Here is a 22,577-nt window from a genome sequence, read left to right on the forward strand (position 1 = left end):
CTCTTTAAATTGTGAGGCTTGAAACCCAAACGCCTGATATCTTTATGCTGCGTTCTGTATATTAGACTCACCTGGGGAAAATGTCTGCCAATGTACAGGACCTCACTTTGGAAATAGGGGAGGGAGTGAACAGCACCCAACTCCTTGGCAAGACTCCGTGTCCTGCTTCACTCTTGTTTTCAGATTGGTGGGTGGGTCTTTTTGCTGGTGTAAGGGAACTCTCTAACTGCGGCTCTATATCTGCTTTTGCCTTTGGTTTTCAGGTTCTGGGCATGTCTGTGATGAATAAGGTATGCAATATATTTGATATATTTGAATACAAATACATTTGAATACCAAGTAGTCTCCCTGGAAATGCAGGAAGCATATATGTCCTCTTGATTTGATTCCAAAGGAAAGGATCCCAATATATAACTAATTAATCCAATTCTGAAGCCAGGATCCCTGAGCTTAATCTAGGACAAAACATAGAGCTATATTTGGTTACAGGTGGTTTGAAAGTTAGACTGCAAACTAGAACAGTATTTTTAGAACTATGGGCTGTGACCCACCAGTAGACTATGATTTCAATGTAATAGATTTAATAGACCGCACCAGCAAATTTTTTAATGAAATAAAAGAAATAGAAGAGAACATTGTACATAGCAATAAGTATCATAAAACTTTTATTTCAGTTATTATATACATTATATTTAGATAGATAGATAGATAGATAGATAGATAGATAGATAGATAGAATGTAAGTACAGAATGGAATTGTAAACTGTTTCCTACTGTGTGGTTTATGGTCCAAAAAGTTTAAAAGCCACTGCCTTATAGAACCTCAATCTATGGGGGGTGGGGGGTAGGGGTGGAAGGAGTAGAAATTGACCTTTGTTTTTTTAATTTCCCTGCAACTTTGATCCTAAACTGAGGTAGAGAAAGAAAAAGAAACAGATTCTCACTTCTGTCTGGGCACATAGTTCAACCCTAAGTCAAGAACTGGGTTTATAGAACCAGGTGTGGTACCCAAGACTTTGGCTTGCACTGTGAATCCTTCCGTTTTTAGGACATGGATCTGCAAATGAGTTTCACAAGAAGTATCACTGAGATTGGCATTGCTGTCCAAGATGCTGAGGATCAGGGGTTCAAGTTCTCCTATAAGGAGGTGCTACTGGGTTACATGCTGGTGAGTGGGCAGAGAGGACATGGGCAAGGCCATGAAAAGTCTGTTACCAAGAGCACAGAGCTGTCTTTTTTTAGTGGGTAAAACTTGCCAGTCCCAGGGAACAAACAGATCTCTGCCATATTTTGGACCAAGGGCACCCAGTGGTCCAATGGTATTGCAGCTGCATGTGGAAACTCCCCTTTCTAAAATATTTCACCTCCTTGTTTGTGTTACAGGACTTCATCAGGGATGAGCCCCTGGATTCCTTAGCTAGCCCTGTTCGGTGGAAAGCTTTAATCGCCATTAGATACCTCAGGTAGAGAATTTTAGAGAATTTTTCTTGCTCTCATTGAGAAAAAGATTTCCTTCCCAATATCCTCCTTCAGATCAACTAACTTCTCAGTCAGTGGATACACCAGTGCACCCTTCCCAAAGTGAACACAGCTCATCGATGGGCTATTTCAAATTGGGGCTTCTCCCTCTTTTCAGACTTACAGAACTGACTAAGAGCCTGACCATTTGATAACCAAGAGGGAGAAAGAGCCACTTAGAGGAGTCAGACTTATTGATACATAAGGATTGAAGTTTTGGTGCAAAAGGAAATTTCTTTTCCTAGACTTTGGTCTGTAGGCAAATTTTAATATTCCCATTAAAAACTTATGAAGCCCTGGGGCACCTGGGTGTCTCAGTCGGTTAAGTGTCTGACTTCAGCTCAGGTCATGATCTCAAGGTTCATGAGTTTGAGTCCCACGTGGGGGCTCAGTGCTGACAGCTCAGAGCCTGGAGCCTGCTATGGATTCTGTGTCTCCCTTTCTCTCTGCCCCTCCCCTACTCATGCTCTGTCTCTCTCTCACACAAAAATAAACATTAAAAAAAAACTGACGAAAGCCCTAATCATATTTTAGTTGGTTAGTAGAAATAAACCTAAAGAAGAAAATAATTTTAATCAAAATTTTATTTTATTTTATTTTTAAATTCTTTTTTTAACGTTTATTTATTTTTGAGACAGGGAGAGACAGAGCATGAACAGGGGAGGGTCAGAGAGAGGGAGACACAGAATCTGAAACAGGCTCCAGGCTCTGAGCTGTCAGCACAGAGCCCGACGCGGGGCTCGAACTCACGGACCGCAAGATCAGGACCTGAGCCGAGGTCGGCGGCTTAACGGACTGAGCCACCCAGGCGCCCCTTAATCAAGATTTTAAAATAATATTTTCCCCCTGCAGTAAAGAAATACAAATTCATTGTTAAATTTTAGAAACTATAGAAAGTTTTTAAAAATAATAAAAACTTTGGGCTCCCAGGTGGCTCAGTCAGTTGAGCAGCCGACTTCAGCTCAGGTCAGGATCTCACAAGTTTGTGAGTTTGAGCCCCGCATCGAGCTCTCTGCTGTCAGCACAGGGCCCACTTCAGATCCTGGATCCTCTGTCCCCCTCTCTCTCTGCCCCTCCTCAGCTTGTGCTCTCTTTCTCTCTAAAATAAATAAACCTTTAAAAATAATAATAATAATAATAATAATTGCCCCCTATTTTCAACATTTTGGTATGTGTTCTTCAATTCATTATACCCTATTCTTCATTTTAAGTAGAGTTGAGATCGTGCTCTACATACGATCGTGCATCCTGTCTTTCCTTATTTCACCTTACATATTCCCATGTTATTACCATTCTTTACAAACATTGTTCTTTTTTCATTGTTTTTAAAAAATATTTTAATTGTGAGGGGTGCCTGGGTGGCTCAGTTGGTTGAGCAACCGATTTCGGCTCGGGTCATGATCTCACAGTTTGTGAGTTCGAGCCCTGCATTGGACTCCGGGCTGTCAGTGCAGAGACCGCTTCAGATCTTCTGTCTCCCTCTCTCTCTGCTTCTCACCACATTGTGTGTGTGTGTGTGTCTCTCTCTATCAAAAATAAATAAGCATAAAAATTTGTTTAAAAAATATTTTAATTGTTGTAAAATACCCCAAAAATGTACCATCTTAACTATTTTTTAAGTGCATAGTGCAGCAGTGTTAAGTATAATCATATTGTTGTGAAATCAACCTCAAGAATTCTTTTCATCTTGCAAAACTGAAGCTCTATACACATTAAACAACTCCCTGTTCCCTCTTCCCACCAGAGCTGGCAAACACCATTCTACCTTCTGTCTCTATGAACTATGTATTTTAGGTACCTCATATAATGGGATCATGCAGTATTTGTCTTCTTGTGCCTTTCTTATTTCACTAGAATAATGTCCATCCATATGATAGCCTGTGTCAAAATTTCATTCCTTTTTAAGGCTGAATAATATTCCATTTAATATATACACCATATTTTGTTAATCCATTCACCCAATGGATGCTTGGGTTGTGTTCATGGTTTGATTCTTGTGAATAATTCCACTAACAAACATGGGTGCCTAAATATCTTTTCCAGTCCTTGCTTTTAATTCTTTTGCGTATACACGTAAAAGTAGGATTGCTGGATCATACGAGAATTCTATTTTTAATTGTTTAAGGAAGCACCATACTGTTTTCTGTAGCAATGGCACCATTTCACGCTCCCATCAACAGTGCATAAGGGTTCTAATTTTTCCATATTTTTGCCAATACTTGTCATTTTCTGGTTTATTTTTAATAGCAGCCATCCTTAGAATCTCATTGTGGTTTTGAGTTGCATTTCTCTAATGATTTAGCAACTTTCAGCATCTTTTCATATGCTCATTACCTATCTTTATATCTTCTTTGGAAAAATGTTTACTTCTTTTGTCCATTTTTGTAATTGATTCTTTGTTTTTTGTTGTTGAGTTGTCAGAGTTCTTTGTATATTGTGGTTATAAGCTCCTTACCAGATATGTGATTTGTAAATATTTTCTCCCATTCCATAGATTGTCTTTTTACTGTATTAATTGTGTCCTTTGATGCACAGAAGCTTTAATTTTTGTCTATTGTCTATTTTCCATTTGTCTATTTTCCCTTTTGTTATCTGTGCTTTTAGTGTCATATCCAAGAAATCATTGCCAAATCCAATATCATTAAGCTTTCTCTCAAAGTTTTCTTCCAGGAGTTGAAGAGTTTTAGCTCATACATTTAGGTGTTTGGTCCATTTTGCCTTGATTTTTGTGTATGGAATAAGGTAAGGGTCCCAACTTCATTTGTTGTATGTGGATATCCAGTTTTCCCAACACTATTGAAAAGACTTTCCTTTCCCTCACTGAATGGTCTTGGACCCTTGTGACCATGTATCCCAGAGTTTATTCCAGGGCTCTCTATTCCATTAGTCTATATATGTCTGTCTCTTTATGCCAGAACCACACTGTTTTGATTACTGTGGTTTTTGTAATAATCTTTGAAACCAGGAAGTGTCAGAACTCCAACTTTGTCCTTTTTCAAGATTATTTTGACTATTTGGGGTCCCTTGAGATTTCATATGAATTTTAGGATGGATTTTCCATTTCTACAAAAACTGGGATTTTGATGGAGATTACATCAAATCTATAATCTGCTTTGGGTAGTATGGATATCCTAACAAAAGTAAGCGCCCAAATCAATGAACATGGGATGTTTTTCCATTTATTTGTGTCTTTTTTAATTTCCTTTAGCAACATTTTGTGGTTTTCAGTGTACAAGTCTTTCGCTCCCTTGGTTAAATATTTTATTCTTTTTGATGCTATTGTAAATGGAATTGTTAATTTCCTTTTTGATTATTCATTGTTAATGTAGTAACACAACTGATTGGTATGTATTGATTTTGTATTCTACACCATTGTTGAATTTGTTTTATTCTAATAATTTTTTTGTGAATGTTGAGGTTTTCTAATTTTTTTTTACTGTTTATTTATTTTTGAGAGACAGAGAGAGATAGAGCACAAGCAGGAGAAGGTCAGAGAGAGAGAGGGAGACAGAGAAGCCAAAGCAGGCTCCAGGCTCTGAGCTGTCAGCACAGAGCCCAATGCAGGGCTCGAACTCACAAACTGCGAGATCATGACCTGAGCCGAAGTTGGACGCTTAACCAACTAGGGTGCCACCCAGGCACCCTAGGGTTTTCTATATATAAGATCATATCTTCTGCAAACAGAGATAATTTTGCTTCTTCTTTCCAATCTACATGGCTTTTATTTCTTTTTATTGCCTAATAGCTCTGGCTGGCACTTTCAGTATTATGTTAAATAAAAGTGGCAAAAGCAAGCATCCTTATCTTGTCCCTGATCTTAGATTTTCCTCTAAATATCAGAGGAAAAGTTTACAGTCTTTCACCATTAACATGATATTAGCTGTAGCCTTTTCATATATAGCCTTTATTATGTTGAGGTAACAAACAGCATTTTTAATGGCTGTTTAATGACTTACTGTATAGATATATCTCATATTATTTAATCAACCTACTCTTGCTATAGTTAATTGTCAGTTTTTAAAACTATAAATAGGGGCGCCTGGGTGGCTCAGCTGGTTGAGCATCGGACTTCAGGTCATGATCTCACGGATTGTGAGTTCGACCCCCGCGTTGGGCTCTGTGCTGACAGCTCAGAGCCTGGAGCCTGCTTTGGATTCTATGTCCCTCTCTCGCTCTGCCCCTCCCCTGCTCATGCTCTGTCTCTCTGTCTCTCTGTCTCTCTCTCTCTCAAGAATAAATAAAACATTAAAAAATAAAAACTATAAATAATATTTTGGTGAACACTTTATGCAAAAAGTGCTCTCTGAACTTTTAATTATAAAAGTTGACAATTTAGTTCAATAAATAGTATTCAATGTCATGCATGTACCAGGCATTGAGCTAGATTCAAAAAAGATAACCATTAACAAAATATGGCCTTGTATACTGGGGAAAATAGATGCAAAAACATACCCACACAATCTCCTAAACTGTAGCAAGAAGCAACTAAGAGAAGGCACAGGTTGCCATGTTTCCAAAGATACGTGAAGTTTGAAGAAAGCTCAGATAAATAAATGTGGAAGATAAACTAAAAGTTAGCTAGGCACTAAAATAATGTCGTCAAGTAGAAATATAATGCAAGTCACATATGTCACTTAAAATTTTCTGGCAGCCACTTTTTAAAAGAGTGAAAAGAAACATTAATTTTAATAATTTTACTTAATCCGATATATTCAGTATATTATCATTTCAACGTGTATTTGATATTTAACAAATGTAATGAGATAATTTACATGATTTTTCATACAAAATCTTCAAAATCCAGTGTGTTTTAGAATTACAGCATGTCTTAATTTAGTCTAGCCACAACTCAGGTATTGGATAGCTGCCTGTCGCTAGAGATTACCCTCGTTTGGACAGCACACTTATAGAACTGGCAAACCAATCTCTAATGACTGAAAACCAATCGGTTTTCAGGGGCTAGAGTGAAGGAAGAGATGAACTGTAAAGGGGCATAAGGAAAAATCTAGGTGTTCTATATTGATTATAGTGGTGGTTTCATGGGTGCAAAACCCATTTAATTACACACTTTTAACTGGATGCAGCTTGTTGTGCATAAATTTTGCCTCAATAAGTTGATTTTTTTTTAAGTCAGCCAGACAATAAAGATGAAAAGACTGTTCAACATATTTAACACTTTCAATTGACCTGCCCCAGCTGGTACTGACTTTTATTCCCCTGTGAGAGAACCAATTTCACCCTGCCCCAACCGTGTCATCATTTTCAATTTCTTTGCTAATTTGGTAGCTGACAAGTGGCATTTTATTGTCTTGATTTACATTTATTAAATAATAAATGGGGATTTTCGTGTTTATTGAACATTTACATTTTTCCACGTTATGTCTAGGCTCATACCTTCGTGATGTTTATAGTAAATACCTGAAAGAAAGAAAGAAGGGAATGAAGGAAGGAAGAGAGGTAGAATAGAAAGGAGGGAGGAAGGGAGGGGGAAGGAAGGATGATTACAATGTCATTACTATAGGTACATTCATGAGTACCTATAGTATGTGTGACACCAGTTATAACCTGAGAAGACATATGAAATGGATAAAAATCACTGCTCCAAATTTAGAATTCCCCCCACCCAACACACACACACACACACACACACACACACACAACCCATGAGCACTAGAAAAAACAAGTGGGTTAACGTTATCACAGATCATATAATAAAGGATTAAATACCACAGAGCTAGGGATGATTTGTTCATCACTCTAATAAATTAGAAATGAGGCATGTTGACTATGCACACCAGTACAGTCTGATTCCATGTGCCCAACCTCTCCCTGCTTCTGTCACCACCTCCTTCAACATTCCAGCACGTCGGCAAACGTATCTGACCCCTTCAGGTATGGTTGGCAGTTCTTGGGTACTCTTCCGGGCTATGTTTTGTTTGTCATCCTAACGTCCATCCCTCTACATGGTTCTCGTTTCAGCAAACTGAAGCCTCAGCTCTCACTAAATGACCATCTCAATATTCTTGAAGAGACTATTCGGAGGCTGCTTCCCCTTCCACCTCTGGAAAAACTCAAAGATGAAGGCGAAACAGATAAGGACAAGGAGCACATCAATGTACGTGGGGGTGAGGCCTGAGTAAAATCAAGAACTACAGTGGGACTCTACTCTCCCCCTGGAGCCTGACACTCATGCTCACTTTGGATTTCAGTTTCTCTACGAACGATCCATGGATGCTCTGGGAAGGCTGCTGAGGACCATGATGTGGGATAATGTGAAAGCGGAGGACTGTCAAGAAATGTTCAATGTGAGTAGGGCCACTGCTCAAACTGATTCCCACATCCCCTCATCTGTGCTGCAAGGTGACACTCCAGACTCTACCTCATCCTCTTCCCAGGGAGATGTCCAGCCTGACCCATTTAACCCACCACATAGGGCCAGTCCTCTTAAAATTGTTTGTGGGATGGGGCGCCTGGGTGGCTTGGTCGGTTAAGCGTCCGACTTTGGCTCAGGTCATGATCTCACCGCCCGTGAGTTCGAGCCCCGCGTCAGGCTCTGTGCTGACCGCTCAGAGCCCGGAGCCTGTTTCAGATTCTGTGTCTCCCTCTCTCTCTGACCCTCCCCCATTCATGCTCTGTCTCTCTCTGTCTCAAAAAATAAAAACATTAAAAAAAAATTAAAAAAAAAATTGTTTGTGGGAGGTGAGCACCGTTACAGAAGAGGCAGAGACAGCAGGAGCCAGAGAATGAGAATGAGTGAATATGAGGAGTGCTAAGGAAAGGACATTTATTCTTTGACCAACAGCTTCTCCGAATGTGGCTTGTTTCACAAAAAGACTGGGAAAGAGAAAGAGCCTTCCAGATCACCGCACAAGTGCTGACAAATGATGTGGAGGTAAGTAATCCCCAGCAGTGAATAGATTTCATCCTTTGCTGACAGTAGGGATCAGCTGAGGCCTCTGAAATCCCAAACTTGTACATGATGGATCTCCAGTTCCAGAATGGAGTGCTTTCCAGAGAAGCACCTGAGAGGTGTCGCCCGACCCCAGAGTGAGGCAAGGACACTAGGATTAAACTATCTGGCTGCCTTTACATGCTTGCCGGCTCACTTTTCCACTGCCCTTAAAGGGAAAGTCCAAGATTCAATTTCATTCTAAGGACCTTTAGGGGAAAATAAGGGACTTCATCTCCAGTGTTGTTGGGAATATCCTGGGATGTCAAGCCTCCCCATCACCTTGCGCCCCATCTCCTTTATCCTCCAGGCTCCAGAACACTTTAAGATCGGCTCACTCCTCGGCCTCCTGGCTCCTCACTCCTGTGACACCCTGCCCACCATCCGTCAAGCAGCTGCCAGCTCCACGATTGGTCTGTTCTGTATAAAAGGTGAGGGAAAGATGAGAAACCCACAAATGAAGAGCAGATACCTGTTTTCTTTTGTTCTCAGTTTTCCTCTTTGTTCATCGATGTCTCTCTGTCCCTCTCTTTCCGCTGTTCAGTCGTTTCTGCATTCTAATGCATTAATTATGTCTAGGATTTGTCTCTCTTTTGGATCTTTTTTCCCCAATGGCTCTGTTTTTTGCTATTTTTAGAAATAAAGATAATGACACAGATGCATTATAAAGGTCCATTGGGGTAGGTGAAAATGTTTTGAGAGTGTCCAGTTTAAATCACTGAGCACTTAGGCATATTAGCAATGCTTCTTCTATCACAAGGTTTTCTTCAGGAAGAAATAGCACTATTACTAAAGTTCTCTAAGAGAGACAACTTTGTGGAGGTTTTTCCAGCTTCCAGAACAGAAACTCTGCTCTCCAAGTGCATGTGGAGTGTCAATATCAGGAAACGTAAGGAATTTTAAAACCTCAATCTCGGGCTGAAACCAACAAGCAGGGCCTCAGGTCCAGGTTCAACCAGCAGTGGCTTCACAGAGGATGGCCTTGCACTGCACATGCGCAGTTCTGTACAGCCCAGGCGCAGCCAGGACCATGGGTCTAAGTTTTTATTATTTTTTTAAATTTACATCCAAATTAGGTAGCATATAATGCAACAGTGATTTCAGGAGTGTATTCCTTAGTGCCCCTTACCCATTTAGCCCATCCCCCCTCCCACAAAAAATCATATGACAAAAAGATGAACATAAGGGAAGGGAAACAAAAATAATATAAAAACCGGGAGGGGGACAAAACAGAAGAGATTCATAACTATGGAGAACAAACTGAGGGTTACTTGTGGGGTTGTGGGTCTAAGTTTTAATGCCATCTCACACCTGTGTTCCACTCCTCTTTCTTTTAAGTACTCAGAAAATGTTTATTAAGCACTTTCCATGTTTCAAGCATTTTCTGATGCTGGAGACACAGAGATACTACAACTATAAAATTCACATAAAAAATGTGTTAAAACTAAAAGGTGGGATTTGGCTTGGGGGAGGAGGGGTGGTTAGTCAGTGGAGAAGAAAAAATAATGTTCAACAGAGTCAAACTAGGTATGAAAGTCCCTTGGGGTATGGGAAGATAATTCACTAAGGATATATGCTTGTACCAAGCCACAAAATAAAAAATGAGTTAAGGAGGTAAGAACTAAGAGGCCATCCCAGGAAGAGAAGAAACGTACCAGAGAGGAACCTCGTAGGAAGATAGGAATTTCAACTCTATTATTGTTCTACCTATTCTTCCTTTAGGGTACTTTATTTTCCTGAAACATGCAAAATTCAGGTTCTCAAGTACTCTTTGTTAATAAAAAAAATCCCATACTTCATTATTTACTTTAACTCTTTTCCTCAATGGATTGAATAAGCATGGCAGAGAGAGGGAATATGATTATGAAACACCCGTTGAATACAAGTAACAAGTGTGATGCTAAATTAAATACCCATTTAATAATCAGTTTTGAGATGAAGAGACCTGAAGTTAAGAAACATAGCCATCCGCCGTGCGCCTGGATGGCTCAGTTGGCTAAGTGTATGACTCTTGATTTCGGCTCAGGTTATGATCTCATGGTTCATGGGATCAAGCCCCACATTGGGCTCTGCACTGACAGTGGGGAGCCTGCTTGGGATTCTCTCTCCCTTGCTTTCTGCCCCTCTCATTCCCTCTCTCTCTCTCTCCAAAAATAAATAAACTTCAAAAAAAGAAAGAAATGTACCCATTCCAGCAAGTAGTGGAGCTGGGCTGTGAGCTCAGGTCTGTCTGACTCCAAAGTCCATGTGTGTTCTGTTGGGCTGGGATGCCCACCACAAAATGGTTTAGGTGGTAGTTTGCACAATTACTATACATTCAAACAACAAGCAGAAAATCGTTACTGCTTAGGTCTGGGTTTATAAATTGATTCCAACAATCATTTACAGAGTTGCTGATGTTTTTATTGCAATAGTTACCTTTCCATTTTCCCCAAAGTGGCTCACTGCAAAATGGAACCTCAACAGAGAGAGCAGCATAGCAGAGTAGTCAGAGCCTAGGCACAAATGTCAGACAGACCAGGGTTCAAATTCTGACTCTGCTATTTTTAGTCACTAGATAACCATGGCCAAATGACTTTATACCTTTCTGTCTCATCTATCTCATCTGCAAAAACAGGAGTGTCTACCTCAGATGATGTTTATGAGTAATAGATGAGATCATTGTATGCAGAGTATTTAGCATGGTACTAAACCACCTGTACGTGTTTGCTTTTACGCCTGCCCTTTCAATATGGCCAACCTCTTCAACCCCATCAGGTCTTTAAACTCTTGCATCTGTCCCCCCTTGTGGATTTTAGGCATTCACCCAGAGGTGGAAAGACTGCAGGATTTGCAGGAAGGGCTGCAGTGTGATGATGTACAGGTCCAGATCAAGATTTCTTCTAAAATAGCAAAGGTAATAGATATGGAGGACTGGCCAAGGGATGTAAAGATAGTTCTGGGTTGATTTCCAAATGAGTAAGCTGTGTATGCCCCACCACAAAGGAGAGCAGTGGTCTAGCCATTCTCTTAGGCTATCATGCATTAACCCTGGGTGCATGTGCCCTGTCAACACCTGCTGCTTATATTTCATTCTCTGAGAAATATTGTGAACCAAGATTCTTCAGGGTAAGGGAGGCAGTGGAGTGGAGTAGAAGAAACAAGAGCTTTGGAGTCTATTGAACGCATTCTGTGTGCACTGCTTGAAACCCATTCTCCTCATCTTAAAAAGAAATGCATAACCTACCTCTCAGAGTTGTTCTGAGAATTGGTCAATGAATTCATTCGTTTATTTAATCATTTATGCATTTGCCTACTATGTTCTGTGCACCTATCATATGCCAGACTTTGTTCTAGGCTCTAAGAATAGAAAAAGACAAAATGCCTGCCCTGGATGACCTTGTATCCTGGTGGATGGAGTCAGCCAAATAAATATGTCAGGTAGTGATAATTGAGAAAAATATAGTCAAGTAAGGGAATAGAGAGTAAGGGAGGGGCAATTTCTTAGAAAAGGCCACTGTGAAGGGGAGACCATGAAGACTGAGGGAAAAGAACATTCCAGGCAGAGGAGAAAGCAAGTACAGAGGCCCTGAGGTAGAGAAATAAGGAGGTAGTGAGATCCAAGAGATAGCTCAGGAATGATTCAATTGCCTTCCAGGTCTTGTTAAAGACTTTGACTTTTTTTTTTTTAGTTTATTTACTTATTTTGAGAGAGATAGAGACAGCACAAGTTGGGGAGGGGCAGAGAAAGAGAGAGGGAGACAGAGAAACTCAAGCAGACTCTGCACTGACAATGCAGACGTGGGGCTCAAACTCACGAACCTTGAGATCATGACCTGAGCCAAAACCAAGAGTCAGATGCTTAACCGACTGAGCCACCCAGATGCTCCAAAGACTTTGACTTTTACTCCAGTTGGAAATAAAAGCCAGCACAGGGTTTTGAGCATAAGTTGGAGCACTATGTCCAATTGTGCCAGATATGAGATGCACAAGGGCTCTTCATGTGAGGCAGCATCATTCCTAATGTAAACATTGTAGATATTTATGTATTTTAAGGTAGTTATCCACAGATGGCAGTAAAAGTTCCAACAAAATCAGTCATTATGTCCATATATTTACAGAGAGAAGTGAACTGTCTTGAGGACAGGTGTCTTTTCCTAATTTGCACAAGCCCTGTATGGGCTAGGTGTGTTCCTGCAAGAAGGAACATGATCAGACTTCTATTTCAGAGGGTCATCTGGCTGCTGTGTTCACACTACAATACAGGCCAGCAGGAGTGAAATTAATGAGGTCAGTTTGGAGGAAACTACAAGGAGGTGGCTTGGACTAAAGTGACAGCAGCAGAAACAACAAGAAAGTGTCCAGAATAAGGGAGAGAGGCCAGTTGAGGGGCACGGAGGAAACATAGGTCAAATGCCTAAGAAAGTGTCTGATGCATGATAAGTACCCAAAAACATGAGTTCCCCTCCTTCCTTTCTTGCTAAACAATCATCCATACCAATATGAGGAAAAAACAGATAACCATTGAGTTTGGAGCCCAAGCAGGTATTTGGTGTTACATAGAACAGATGCGGCAGTCTGGTCCCTTGATCTTGGAACAAAAATGACTCAGAAACTGGTTGAGACATGCAACTATTCATGAAAAGGGACTCATTTCCTTTCAAGAACATTACTATTAAATATCAATCATCAGGTCACTTAATGCAGAGGGAAGTCAGTTGTAAATAGTAATGTTTTCATACCTACAAACTCATAATCACAACCATCTTGCTTGGTTAAAGCCCCAGACAATGTTCCTGGAATTCATTCAAACTGCTAACTTTTCACCTGCCAGCCTGCATTTTCATTAGGACTCACGCACGCATGCATATGTGTTCACACACACACACACACACACACACACACATGCACACGCACACTCATACTCACACACGGCTATCACCCATTCTGTATAGTTCTTGTACTTAGAGACCAAATTGCAAAGTTTTTATTTTCTAGAACTTTTGACTACTCTTAATTTTGAAACATGAAAGAGTAAAAGACAGGGATCATAACAATTCATACTTTTATGGAAACTGTGAGACACCTGTTATTCAGCATGGCACTTAGTACCTGGTGATAGACTTTCCTAAATTCCCAAGCCTTAGCTATTCTTTGGCATACCCCAGACATATTTCTGTGATATATGAAATGTATGCTGAAGTAATTTATATCATATAAATTGTTATACAAAATTTATACATTATTTTTCCCTTGTGGAGTACACTATAAGTTTGGAGAAGAAATTGCCTCAGGAGGCTTGGGATTCAATAAATATAAAATGATAAAAGGGCAACTGTAGGAAAAGTTTACCTAGAGGTTGTAGGGTATTGTCTCTATCTGTTTTAGTAGTTTCTATAGTTCCAATCATGTGCTGTTTGGAAATTCCAGTGGTTTCCAATATCTTAAAACAAACAGTAGCAGCATGTTGCATGAAGTGAGGTGATTGATAACATGAATCTTTCTGGGTACATTCTCAGATCGTCAGTAAACTCATCCCAAATGAAGAAATTCTAATGTTCCTGGAGGAAACCCTGGATGGTCTGGAGACCCTTAACCCCACCTGTACAAAGGCCTGTGGCATATGGATGGTTGCTGCCCTGAAGGAGCAGGGAGCTGCTTTGGAAGAACAGGTGAACTGACAGCCAGTTTGACCATCGAGCAGAATTCTAACACTTCTGAAATGCCAAGTTGATTGCTACTTCCCAGTTTGTCCTCTGTTGGGAAATAAGCAAGAGCATGCATAGCCTCGGGAGGCCTCAGCAGAGACCCAACTTGTGTATTAACAACGAGGCTCATGTTGTCTCAGCCTGTCTCAATTGCCTCGCTAGTCTGTGATCAAAAAGTCTTTCCCAACTGTCACTCTTTGGCCAGAGACAGCAGCTCTCTACCAAGGGCATTTGGATTCGGGAAAACTGGACTGTTAGATCTATAAGGATGAGGGTGACTGTGTGGATCACCTTTGGGATGACCACTGAGGATCAGTAGAGTTTCTAATTCCACTGCCTCTCTTCAGGCTTCTCTTCCACACACCTTGGGGTTTGTTTTCTGGTAAGGAAGGTGTCATTGAAGAACTGATTGAGGGAAAGTCCTTAGTCCTTACTCCCAGCTGGAGAGTTAGGCAGAGTGAAAAGGATTTGAGCTCAGGAAGCTGGTTAAGGGAAAGTCCTTAGTCCTTACTCCCAGCTGGAGAGTTAGGCAGAGTGAAAAGGATTTGAGCTCAGGAAGCTTGGTTAAGAGCTCCAAATGGGGATGCTCTAGCCTTTCTCTTGAGGTTGGAAACAAAATTCAGGCAATTCAGAGATTAATAAGGAGGAAGAGAATCTTTAACTCAATGAAGGCACCTCCTATAGGTGAAAGAAGTTATGGTCCCCATGTCCCGGGTCAACCACCCTAAATTAAAGAATTCTCCAAAGTATGACCTTTAGAAATTATTTCTGTGCTAATTACTCTCCAATCAGTTTTTTAAAAAATTTCCTGAGTGTGTACTATGTGGCAGGCATTATACTGGACATGGGAAGATCAAAGGTTCATAAATTTGGAATGTTGTTGTATTTGTGTGTTTGGCATTAAAAGGGAGCAATAGGGACCTAAATCCTCCCCTAATGGGACTCTGTGGTAATCATATTTGCCAGATATTTATGTTTAAAGAATTTTAATTCAGAGTAAATGTCATGTTTAACCTAAAAATATCTATCCAAAATAAACAAGAGAAATATCTACTAGAAGCAAAGCTACTAGCAGATAGATATGCCCTTCTCCATGTCAAAAATCCAAATGTATAATATCATTTCCTGCTGCCCACAGATTCACATCCAAATTTGGAAGGTGACCTTCAGTGTTCTCTAGGATCTGGCTTCATCTTTTCTGTCAAGTTATCTTCTCTTATCACCCTCATTTTCTCTGTGTTCCAAACTGGACCATTCTCTTGTTCCAGAAATGTTTGCCATATTTGCTTGGGGCCCATGCTTTCATGCTAGTGTGTATATATATATATGTATATATATATATACATATATATATATACATATATATATATACATATATATGTATACATATATATATATATATATATATATATTTTTTTTTTTTTTTTTAGAGAAGTTTTAGGCTCACAGCAAAATTGGGCATAGAGCCCTGTACCTCCTCTCCCCACACACATGTATCCTCCCTTACCATCAACATCCTACAACATGGTGGTACATTTGTTACAATCGATGAACCTACATCAACACATTATTATCACTCAAAGTCCACAGTTTCCCTTAAAGTTAACTGTTGGTATTGACAAACGTATAATTGCACATATCCACCATTGCAGTAACATACAGAATACTTCCACTGCTCTAAAAATCTTTTGTGCTTCATCCATTATCATGCTTTTTTATTTTACATCTTTATCTATATTCTTCTTTGGGATGAGGATGACTTTCCCCACCATCCCCACCTTGCCTTTTGAAATTTCTATATATCCTTCAAGACCCACATCAGGTGTCCCTCCAAAGTGACCTCAGTTACTTCTGGGTTCCCTCACAATCTTGTGAACCTCTTGTGTACATTTGCCATATACTGCCTGGTGCACAGGCCTTTGGATATATGGCTGGTATTCTTTCTTAGAACATTCATTCCTTTTGAGAAAGGGCTACATCGTATTCCTCTTTGGTAAATCCCCCACAATGCCTAGCACAACACTTGGCATAATGCAGTCTTTCACTAAATATTTGTTACATTGACTTAGGAATAAATACCCAATATACCTACAATCCTCATGAGTAAGAGATAGGCCATGCATAGAATTAACTAGTGTTTCTAACATGATTATATAATTCATCAACTACCCATGATTAATATGCTGACTATATGTGTCCTAAGCCATATAGTAGAGGGAAAATGGCAATTTAATGTTTGATTTGGACTTTTTTTTTTTTAGCTGTTGGAGATCTTGAACATGATTTACTATCACATGCCAGTCCTCAGACAAAAGGAAGAAAGTTTTCAGTTTATGCTGGAAGCCATCTCTCAGATAGCCAGCTTTCACATGGATGCAGTTGTTGCTAACCTTTTACAGAAGCCTCTGCCCTTTGACAGGTAGATTCTAACAGAGCTCATTCCTTCTCCCAGGAAATGCTAATCCGCACTGAGGAAGAATTTGTGGTTTGAGAGAAAGAGAGTAAAAAGAAAGGTTGAGAACATCTCACCTAAATAATAAGTTCAAAAATGGTGTTTGAATCATAAATAATGTTTTTCCAAGTGTTTTTCATATACATATCCTCCTAATATGATAAGATTTCTTTTTTTAAAAAATACATCATAGGAATAAGTGAATATTAGAAAATGAGTATTTCTCTTCTTTCTGGTTGCCTTGAATTTCACCTATGTGAGAGGTTTGTGCCTTAAAGGACATTAACAAACCTCAGTAACCCAAGTCCAGAATGCTGGACTGTTAAATAACACATCCTTATCATCTCCGGGCATGTTAGCATCGCCATCTGTCCTTGAAATTTTGATTAGTCATAATGTGGTTTTAGAGGGGAACAGATGAAAAAGCTCATATTCCAAAGAGTTGTTTCTTATCAGCTTCCTGGCTTACCACCCTAGGGACACAAAGACATTGTGGAAGGCTCTGGCTGAGAACACAGCCTCCAGTGGTAAGCTCTTGAGAGCCTTAACAGACAAACTTGAGAATGAATTAGAAGATGACGTAGCTGGGCTGGAGGCGATTTCAGTGAGTTGGACAACCCATCGCATACCTGGAATTGTGTCCCACTCCATGGTCTGTCCCCACCTGAACCTTGGTGATGTAGCATTAATCATACTTCTTCCCCTCTTATACCCTGATTTTAAATCGGCTCCAGTTAATTGGAGTTAGTTGGACAAATATGGCAGCAATTTTGTCTGTGGCTGATCACTTTTAGAAGCAAATTTCTCATCATCCCAAAGAAAATCTGTGGGTCCGTATTTACAAATTAGTCTTAAGATATCCAAAGCACCCCTTTGCAAGACCTCAATGCTGGAAAAGATTTCATTTCACCTGACTGGTGCCCCCTAGAGTTTGGAGTTGCCGAACATAACAGTCCTGAGAGAGAAACACAGTATGAGCTGAGAAGTTTCCAAACAAATACACCCTCTTTTCTGGCATTTTTTTGTGTTTTGTTTTGTTTGGTTTGGTTTGGTTTGGTTTGGTTTCGTTTCGTTTTGAGTATGAGTGCGGTCAACTTGGAAAGCAATCCTTTGGGGAGAAAACAACTTGAAGGTCAGACCAGGGAGATGTCCTTGGAGGAAAGGAGCCTGTTTGACTACGAAGTCCTTTCTCCCCTCAGGTGGCCTGTGCTATGTATGAAGTGGTATCGGCAGGCACCCCTGTCACAAGCTTGTACCCAGAGGTGTTCACTCTTCTCCTGAAGTTGGTCAGCTGCACACTGGGCCAGAAAATGCCCACTTCCACCTTCAGCCGCAGGCGGCGGGTGATGCCACAGGGAGAACGGCAGCAGACCGCAGACCCCTGCAGGTAAATGGCCAGGCCAGAGGGCCTGCCAGAGCTGTCTGGACCCTAGACTCTAGAGGAGGGGCTCTGTTAGTCAACGCCTATGCCTCCTGGCGTGGCCTCAATTACCCATGAGGCAACGAGTCTCCACACTGCCCTTGAGCCCTGTTACTCTTCCTCCCTGAGCAGTACCCAGTACAGTTGCCCAGAATGGTCACATAACAACGAATAGCAGCTCTGTTTGCTTCCATAGAGAGCCTGTTCTGCTCCATTTGTTTTCTCTCAGTGAGACCCTTCAAAGAAAGCTGGAATTCTGGGATAGTCAACGCCACCAAGGAAAGAAGAAAAATAGAAATAAATACCATATTTTATTAAATTTAAGATATCACCAATTGAAGGAAGCAAAATTATTTTGTGCACTATTGAAAAAGAAAGAAAGAATCCTGATTAAGCCATGAATCAATGCTTTGTTATACTTTAAATTTTTTACTATGTATTTATTCAAAGAGCTCTTTGAGAATTATTAGCTGCACATTTTGATCCTACATCACAACGCTCTGTTTCTGTGCCCTTTTGCATAACTTTTCATTCCAATGTCAAATCCACCTTAGTTTTTTTTTTTAATTTTTTTTTCACGTTTATTCATTCTGAGGGACAGAGTATGAGTGGGGAGGGGTAGAGAGAGAGGGAGACACAGAATCCAAAGCAGGCTCCAGGCTCTGAGCTGTCAGCACAGAGCCCGACGCAGGGCTCAAACTCACAGACTGTGAGATCATGACCTGAGCTGAAGTCAGACGCTTAACAGACTGAGCTACCCAGGCACCCCTCAAATCCACTTTGTAAAGACATTTTAAACAACGGTTAGACCCAACACATGTAGTTCCAATAACACAATGTTACCAACATGACAACAGTATAAACAACCATGCCTAAATCCATGCATGTTCGTGTGCACGCACTGGTAATAACAACTACACCACAACCACTGTCTGGCCAACTGTCATAACACACTATCCATTGCAAGCCGCATCCTGCTTCTGAAGGGCTGTTTCAGAATCAGTGAAATATAGTATTTGGCACTTTCCATCTTTAGGGCTTTATTTTCTCATGAGAGGTTAACAAAATTTTGTGGCATTATTTACTGGTCCAAATCACCTCAGTGTCCCCTTTGGCCCCAAAACTGAAGTGTGAGATCAGGCTGTCTGGTGTTTTTCCTCACACAACATCCATTCATCCAGGGTGAAGCAGCCTTGTGGGGAACAGAAAGAGTGAACTTGGGATTCGCAACTCCCTGTATGGGGTTGACTTACTTTTGTGGTGCCCACTGTCTCCTTCAGGCTCTCAGTCACAACTCTGAAGTGTGTGCAAGCCCAAGCCATGAAAGAGGGCCTTGCCAAGGAATCTGATGAGGGGGACAACCTATGGACCCTTCTCAGCAGCCCCAGTACCCACCATGTAGGAGTATGTGCACTGGCCAGGTAATGTGTGGACATTTAAGAACTGGATACAAAGGAGAAAAATTAAAAACAGAGTAAAAACTGCCATGTAGGCAACTTTACTGGAAGCAATGGACTCACCCAGGATCTGTAGTCCAGGAGAAAAAATAGGGAAGAAAGAGCAAAGGCAGATGGGAAGGGATGGTGGCAAGAGCCCAAATCCTTAGTGCTCTTTCATGGAACATTCCTTTTTAGATCATTTATTTCCCTGAGAGAGAAATAGACTAAAATCTCCTCCATTGTTTAGAAAGAAAAAAGTCTCTGCTACAATTGGCGCCTTGCATTTTCTAGGAGCATGGCGCTGTGGCAACATGGAGTCATACTAGACATCATGGAGCAACTGTTTGCATCTCTCACCTCCTCCTCGGAGAACTACCGGATAACCGGCACAGCTTTCTTCTCTGAGGCAAGAGAGAACAGTCATGTCACTGCCCAGCAGGCTCTCTGGGTCCCCTTGGGGGCATTTCTCTTAGGGTCAGCAGTTCAGTGGGAGCTGGAACCACAGAAGAGGGCCCTTCAGGAGAGCTTTGGTAGTACAGAGATTCAGCCGCCGCCAGAAATACAGTACCTGAGAAGGGAACGAGAGAGGAAAAAGAACTCACCCAAACCTCTTCCTTCGCTCCAGTCTGACGGAACCAACCTCCCAGGACAGAGAAGGGTGGACGATAGATATGACAGGGACAAAACAAAAAGTAACCAACAAGTATATTATTGTCCCCTCACACCCTGCCATAAAGGTTGTCCCAGACAACCCGGAGAAAGAACATTGCCAGTAACTCCCGTTTTCCTGTTTTTCCATTTAGATTAGAGACATCCTACTTAACTGGGTAGTGTGGTTCTCATCACCATGTAACCTTGGCCTGTGGGCTGCTCAAATAGATTCATTTCTGCCACACTTGCTGATTCACCTGAGGGCTTTCTCCCCTGCTCCAAGAGCAGCCGGGTGCTAGTCTTTAACTGTAGTTATGATGCACTTATCATTCTCCTGAAGAGAGGCCACTCCTTTAACTAAAGGGGTGAAGTGGTTGTTTTCAGCTCATGAAGGAGCCGATCCTTTGGAAGCATGGGAATCTACGGGAAGTGCTGATCCTGATGGATCAGAGTGCCTGGGACTCCAACGCCATTTTGAGGCAAATGGCCATCCGAGGGCTTGGTAATACAACTTCTGGAGCCCCTCACAAGGTAAAGGGAGTTGGGGTAGGTGCGGGGGACACTTAATCAGAGTTTAAAATAATTATTTACTAACCCACACCTCGTGCTTGTATAGCAATTAAGTAAAAATCCAAAAGAAATTGCTACAGTGGTATCTCTCGAGTTGAAGTATGTGACCCTAACAGAATTCCAGTTTCCTTGGGAGTCTCCTACCCTATTCTAGATGCACAGAGAACAATTTCCAAGATTACGAGACCTTATTTCCAAATAGGTGAAGAAGCATAAGCAGATAATACTGGAATCTATCATCAGAGGCCTGTATCACCTGGCCCGCACCGAGGTTGTCTGTGAAAGCTTGAAGGCTCTAAAAAAGATCCTGGAGCTGCTCACAGACCGGGATGTGAGCTTCTACTTCAAAGAAATAGTGCTGCAAACTAGAACCTTCTTTGAAGACGTAAGTGAGTCTGTTCAGAATTCTGCCCTCCCAGGAGCGAGTGAACAGAAAGAAATTCAGGTGGTGCTGGTAGCAGGCGATGCTGGTGTCCCATCCATATTCCTTGGCCTTCCCCTGTGGTCACCCGCACACAGGTCACCTGCACAGAGGTCACTTGTACAGTTCTTATGCAGGCTGCTGGCTTCTTGCCTCTCTCTCGGCCTGAGGGTACTCTCTGGCCTGGGAATCAGGCTTGCTCTGAGCAGGGTGGGCCAGACAAATGAGAACAATCAGGAAATAAACAATAAGAAACAAAAGTTTGCAAATAAATTTCCCAGCTTCCTCACCCATCACATGGATTGAGCTCCACTTGCCCATAATGGCAATACCCTCACGTATATTCCCTTTCACAGCTTTCCTCTCTGTCCTGTGTCATTCCCAAAAATTACCGCAGAACTCAACGCAGAACAAGGGCCCCAGTGAAGACCTTGTCATCTCCAACACTCTTTTCCACATCAAGATTCAAAGGTTCAAAATGCTTGTGTGGTTCACTTCATCGAGGAGTCAGTATAAACTATAGCCAGTGGGCCAAATCCCGCCCCGAGCATCTTTTCATAAATTAGGTTTTATTCGGAGCACAGCCACGCTCACCGGTTACATATTGTCTACGGTTGCTTTCACACTTCATCTGCAGAGTTGATTAGCTGTTACAGAAACCATATGGCCCCCAAAGTCTAAATTAGTTACTGTCTGGCCCTTTACAGAAAGAACTTGCCAACCCCCAATCTAGTCAATAGCCTAGAAATAAATTTCAAAAAAGATCAGTTGGTGACCCTAGAACAGAGGAAAGTCATTTTCCTTTATACCTTCCAGAAAACTAGATTTTATTATTATTTTTGGCTTATTCACCGTCATCAGTGTAAAATCTCTTTCACCTCCAACTTATATCTGTTTTTTATAATCGAAAACTGTTTCCTCATGTTTGTTGTCAGAGGAGATGGAAAACTGCTGGTTTCCTCCTCTTAAACATTAAGCTTGATTAAATTACCTTTCTACCTTCTAGTCTCCAGACTGAAAAGTCTTCATTTCCTTCATTATTCATAATAAACCTAATTTTTCAGCTCCTTAAATATTTTACAAGCCAGTGACTGTGTTGTATCTCTAGATGTGGCCTGCAGAGTATTGAATACAACCTGAAGAAAAATTACCTCTCAGGTCTAATTTTTTTATTTATCCACTCCAATTTTTTTTTTTTTTTAACTCTTGCCCTTTCCTCCTGACTCTTTGACAATCCGTTAACTGTATAGACTTCTGGATTTTAGTCTGTAATATATACCCACAGTCAATAATTCTCCAGTTTTGTATTTTTTAGTTTCCTTTGACAGCAGCTTTCTGCTTGTTTCCAGCTACCTTCTCCAATGTTATCAACATTACTTTTTAATTCTCATCTTGTCCTCAAAACTGCTTTCTTGGCTCCCACTCAATGCTGTATCTTCCAATGATGTATCTTCTGTAAAATAACAAAGA

At 41.0% G+C, this 22,577-nt stretch overlaps 1 protein-coding gene across 4 annotated transcripts in view; it reads left to right on the forward strand.

Moving 5' to 3' along the window:
* Nucleotides 1-22,577, forward strand: part of MROH2B (maestro heat like repeat family member 2B) — a 72,543-nt gene that overhangs the window by 44,336 nt on the left and 5,630 nt on the right. For all 4 annotated transcript variants that reach the window (XM_042951271.1, XM_042951244.1, XM_042951253.1 and 1 more), the window contains 16 exons: nucleotides 264-290; nucleotides 1,049-1,168; nucleotides 1,384-1,463; nucleotides 7,498-7,633; nucleotides 7,728-7,823; nucleotides 8,321-8,410; nucleotides 8,778-8,898; nucleotides 11,266-11,363; nucleotides 13,966-14,118; nucleotides 16,416-16,573; nucleotides 17,084-17,210; nucleotides 17,806-17,993; nucleotides 19,307-19,447; nucleotides 19,757-19,871; nucleotides 20,501-20,647; nucleotides 20,889-21,071. In XM_042951271.1, coding sequence (XP_042807205.1) covers nucleotides 264-290; nucleotides 1,049-1,168; nucleotides 1,384-1,463; nucleotides 7,498-7,633; nucleotides 7,728-7,823; nucleotides 8,321-8,410; nucleotides 8,778-8,898; nucleotides 11,266-11,363; nucleotides 13,966-14,118; nucleotides 16,416-16,573; nucleotides 17,084-17,210; nucleotides 17,806-17,993; nucleotides 19,307-19,447; nucleotides 19,757-19,871; nucleotides 20,501-20,647; nucleotides 20,889-21,071 — 1,980 coding nt within the window. The remainder of the gene's footprint in view (nucleotides 1-263; nucleotides 291-1,048; nucleotides 1,169-1,383; nucleotides 1,464-7,497; nucleotides 7,634-7,727; nucleotides 7,824-8,320; nucleotides 8,411-8,777; nucleotides 8,899-11,265; nucleotides 11,364-13,965; nucleotides 14,119-16,415; nucleotides 16,574-17,083; nucleotides 17,211-17,805; nucleotides 17,994-19,306; nucleotides 19,448-19,756; nucleotides 19,872-20,500; nucleotides 20,648-20,888; nucleotides 21,072-22,577) is intronic.

The sequence above is a fragment of the Panthera leo genome, chromosome A1, assembly GCF_018350215.1.
Source record: "Panthera leo isolate Ple1 chromosome A1, P.leo_Ple1_pat1.1, whole genome shotgun sequence".
Lineage (NCBI taxonomy): Eukaryota > Metazoa > Chordata > Mammalia > Carnivora > Felidae > Panthera > Panthera leo.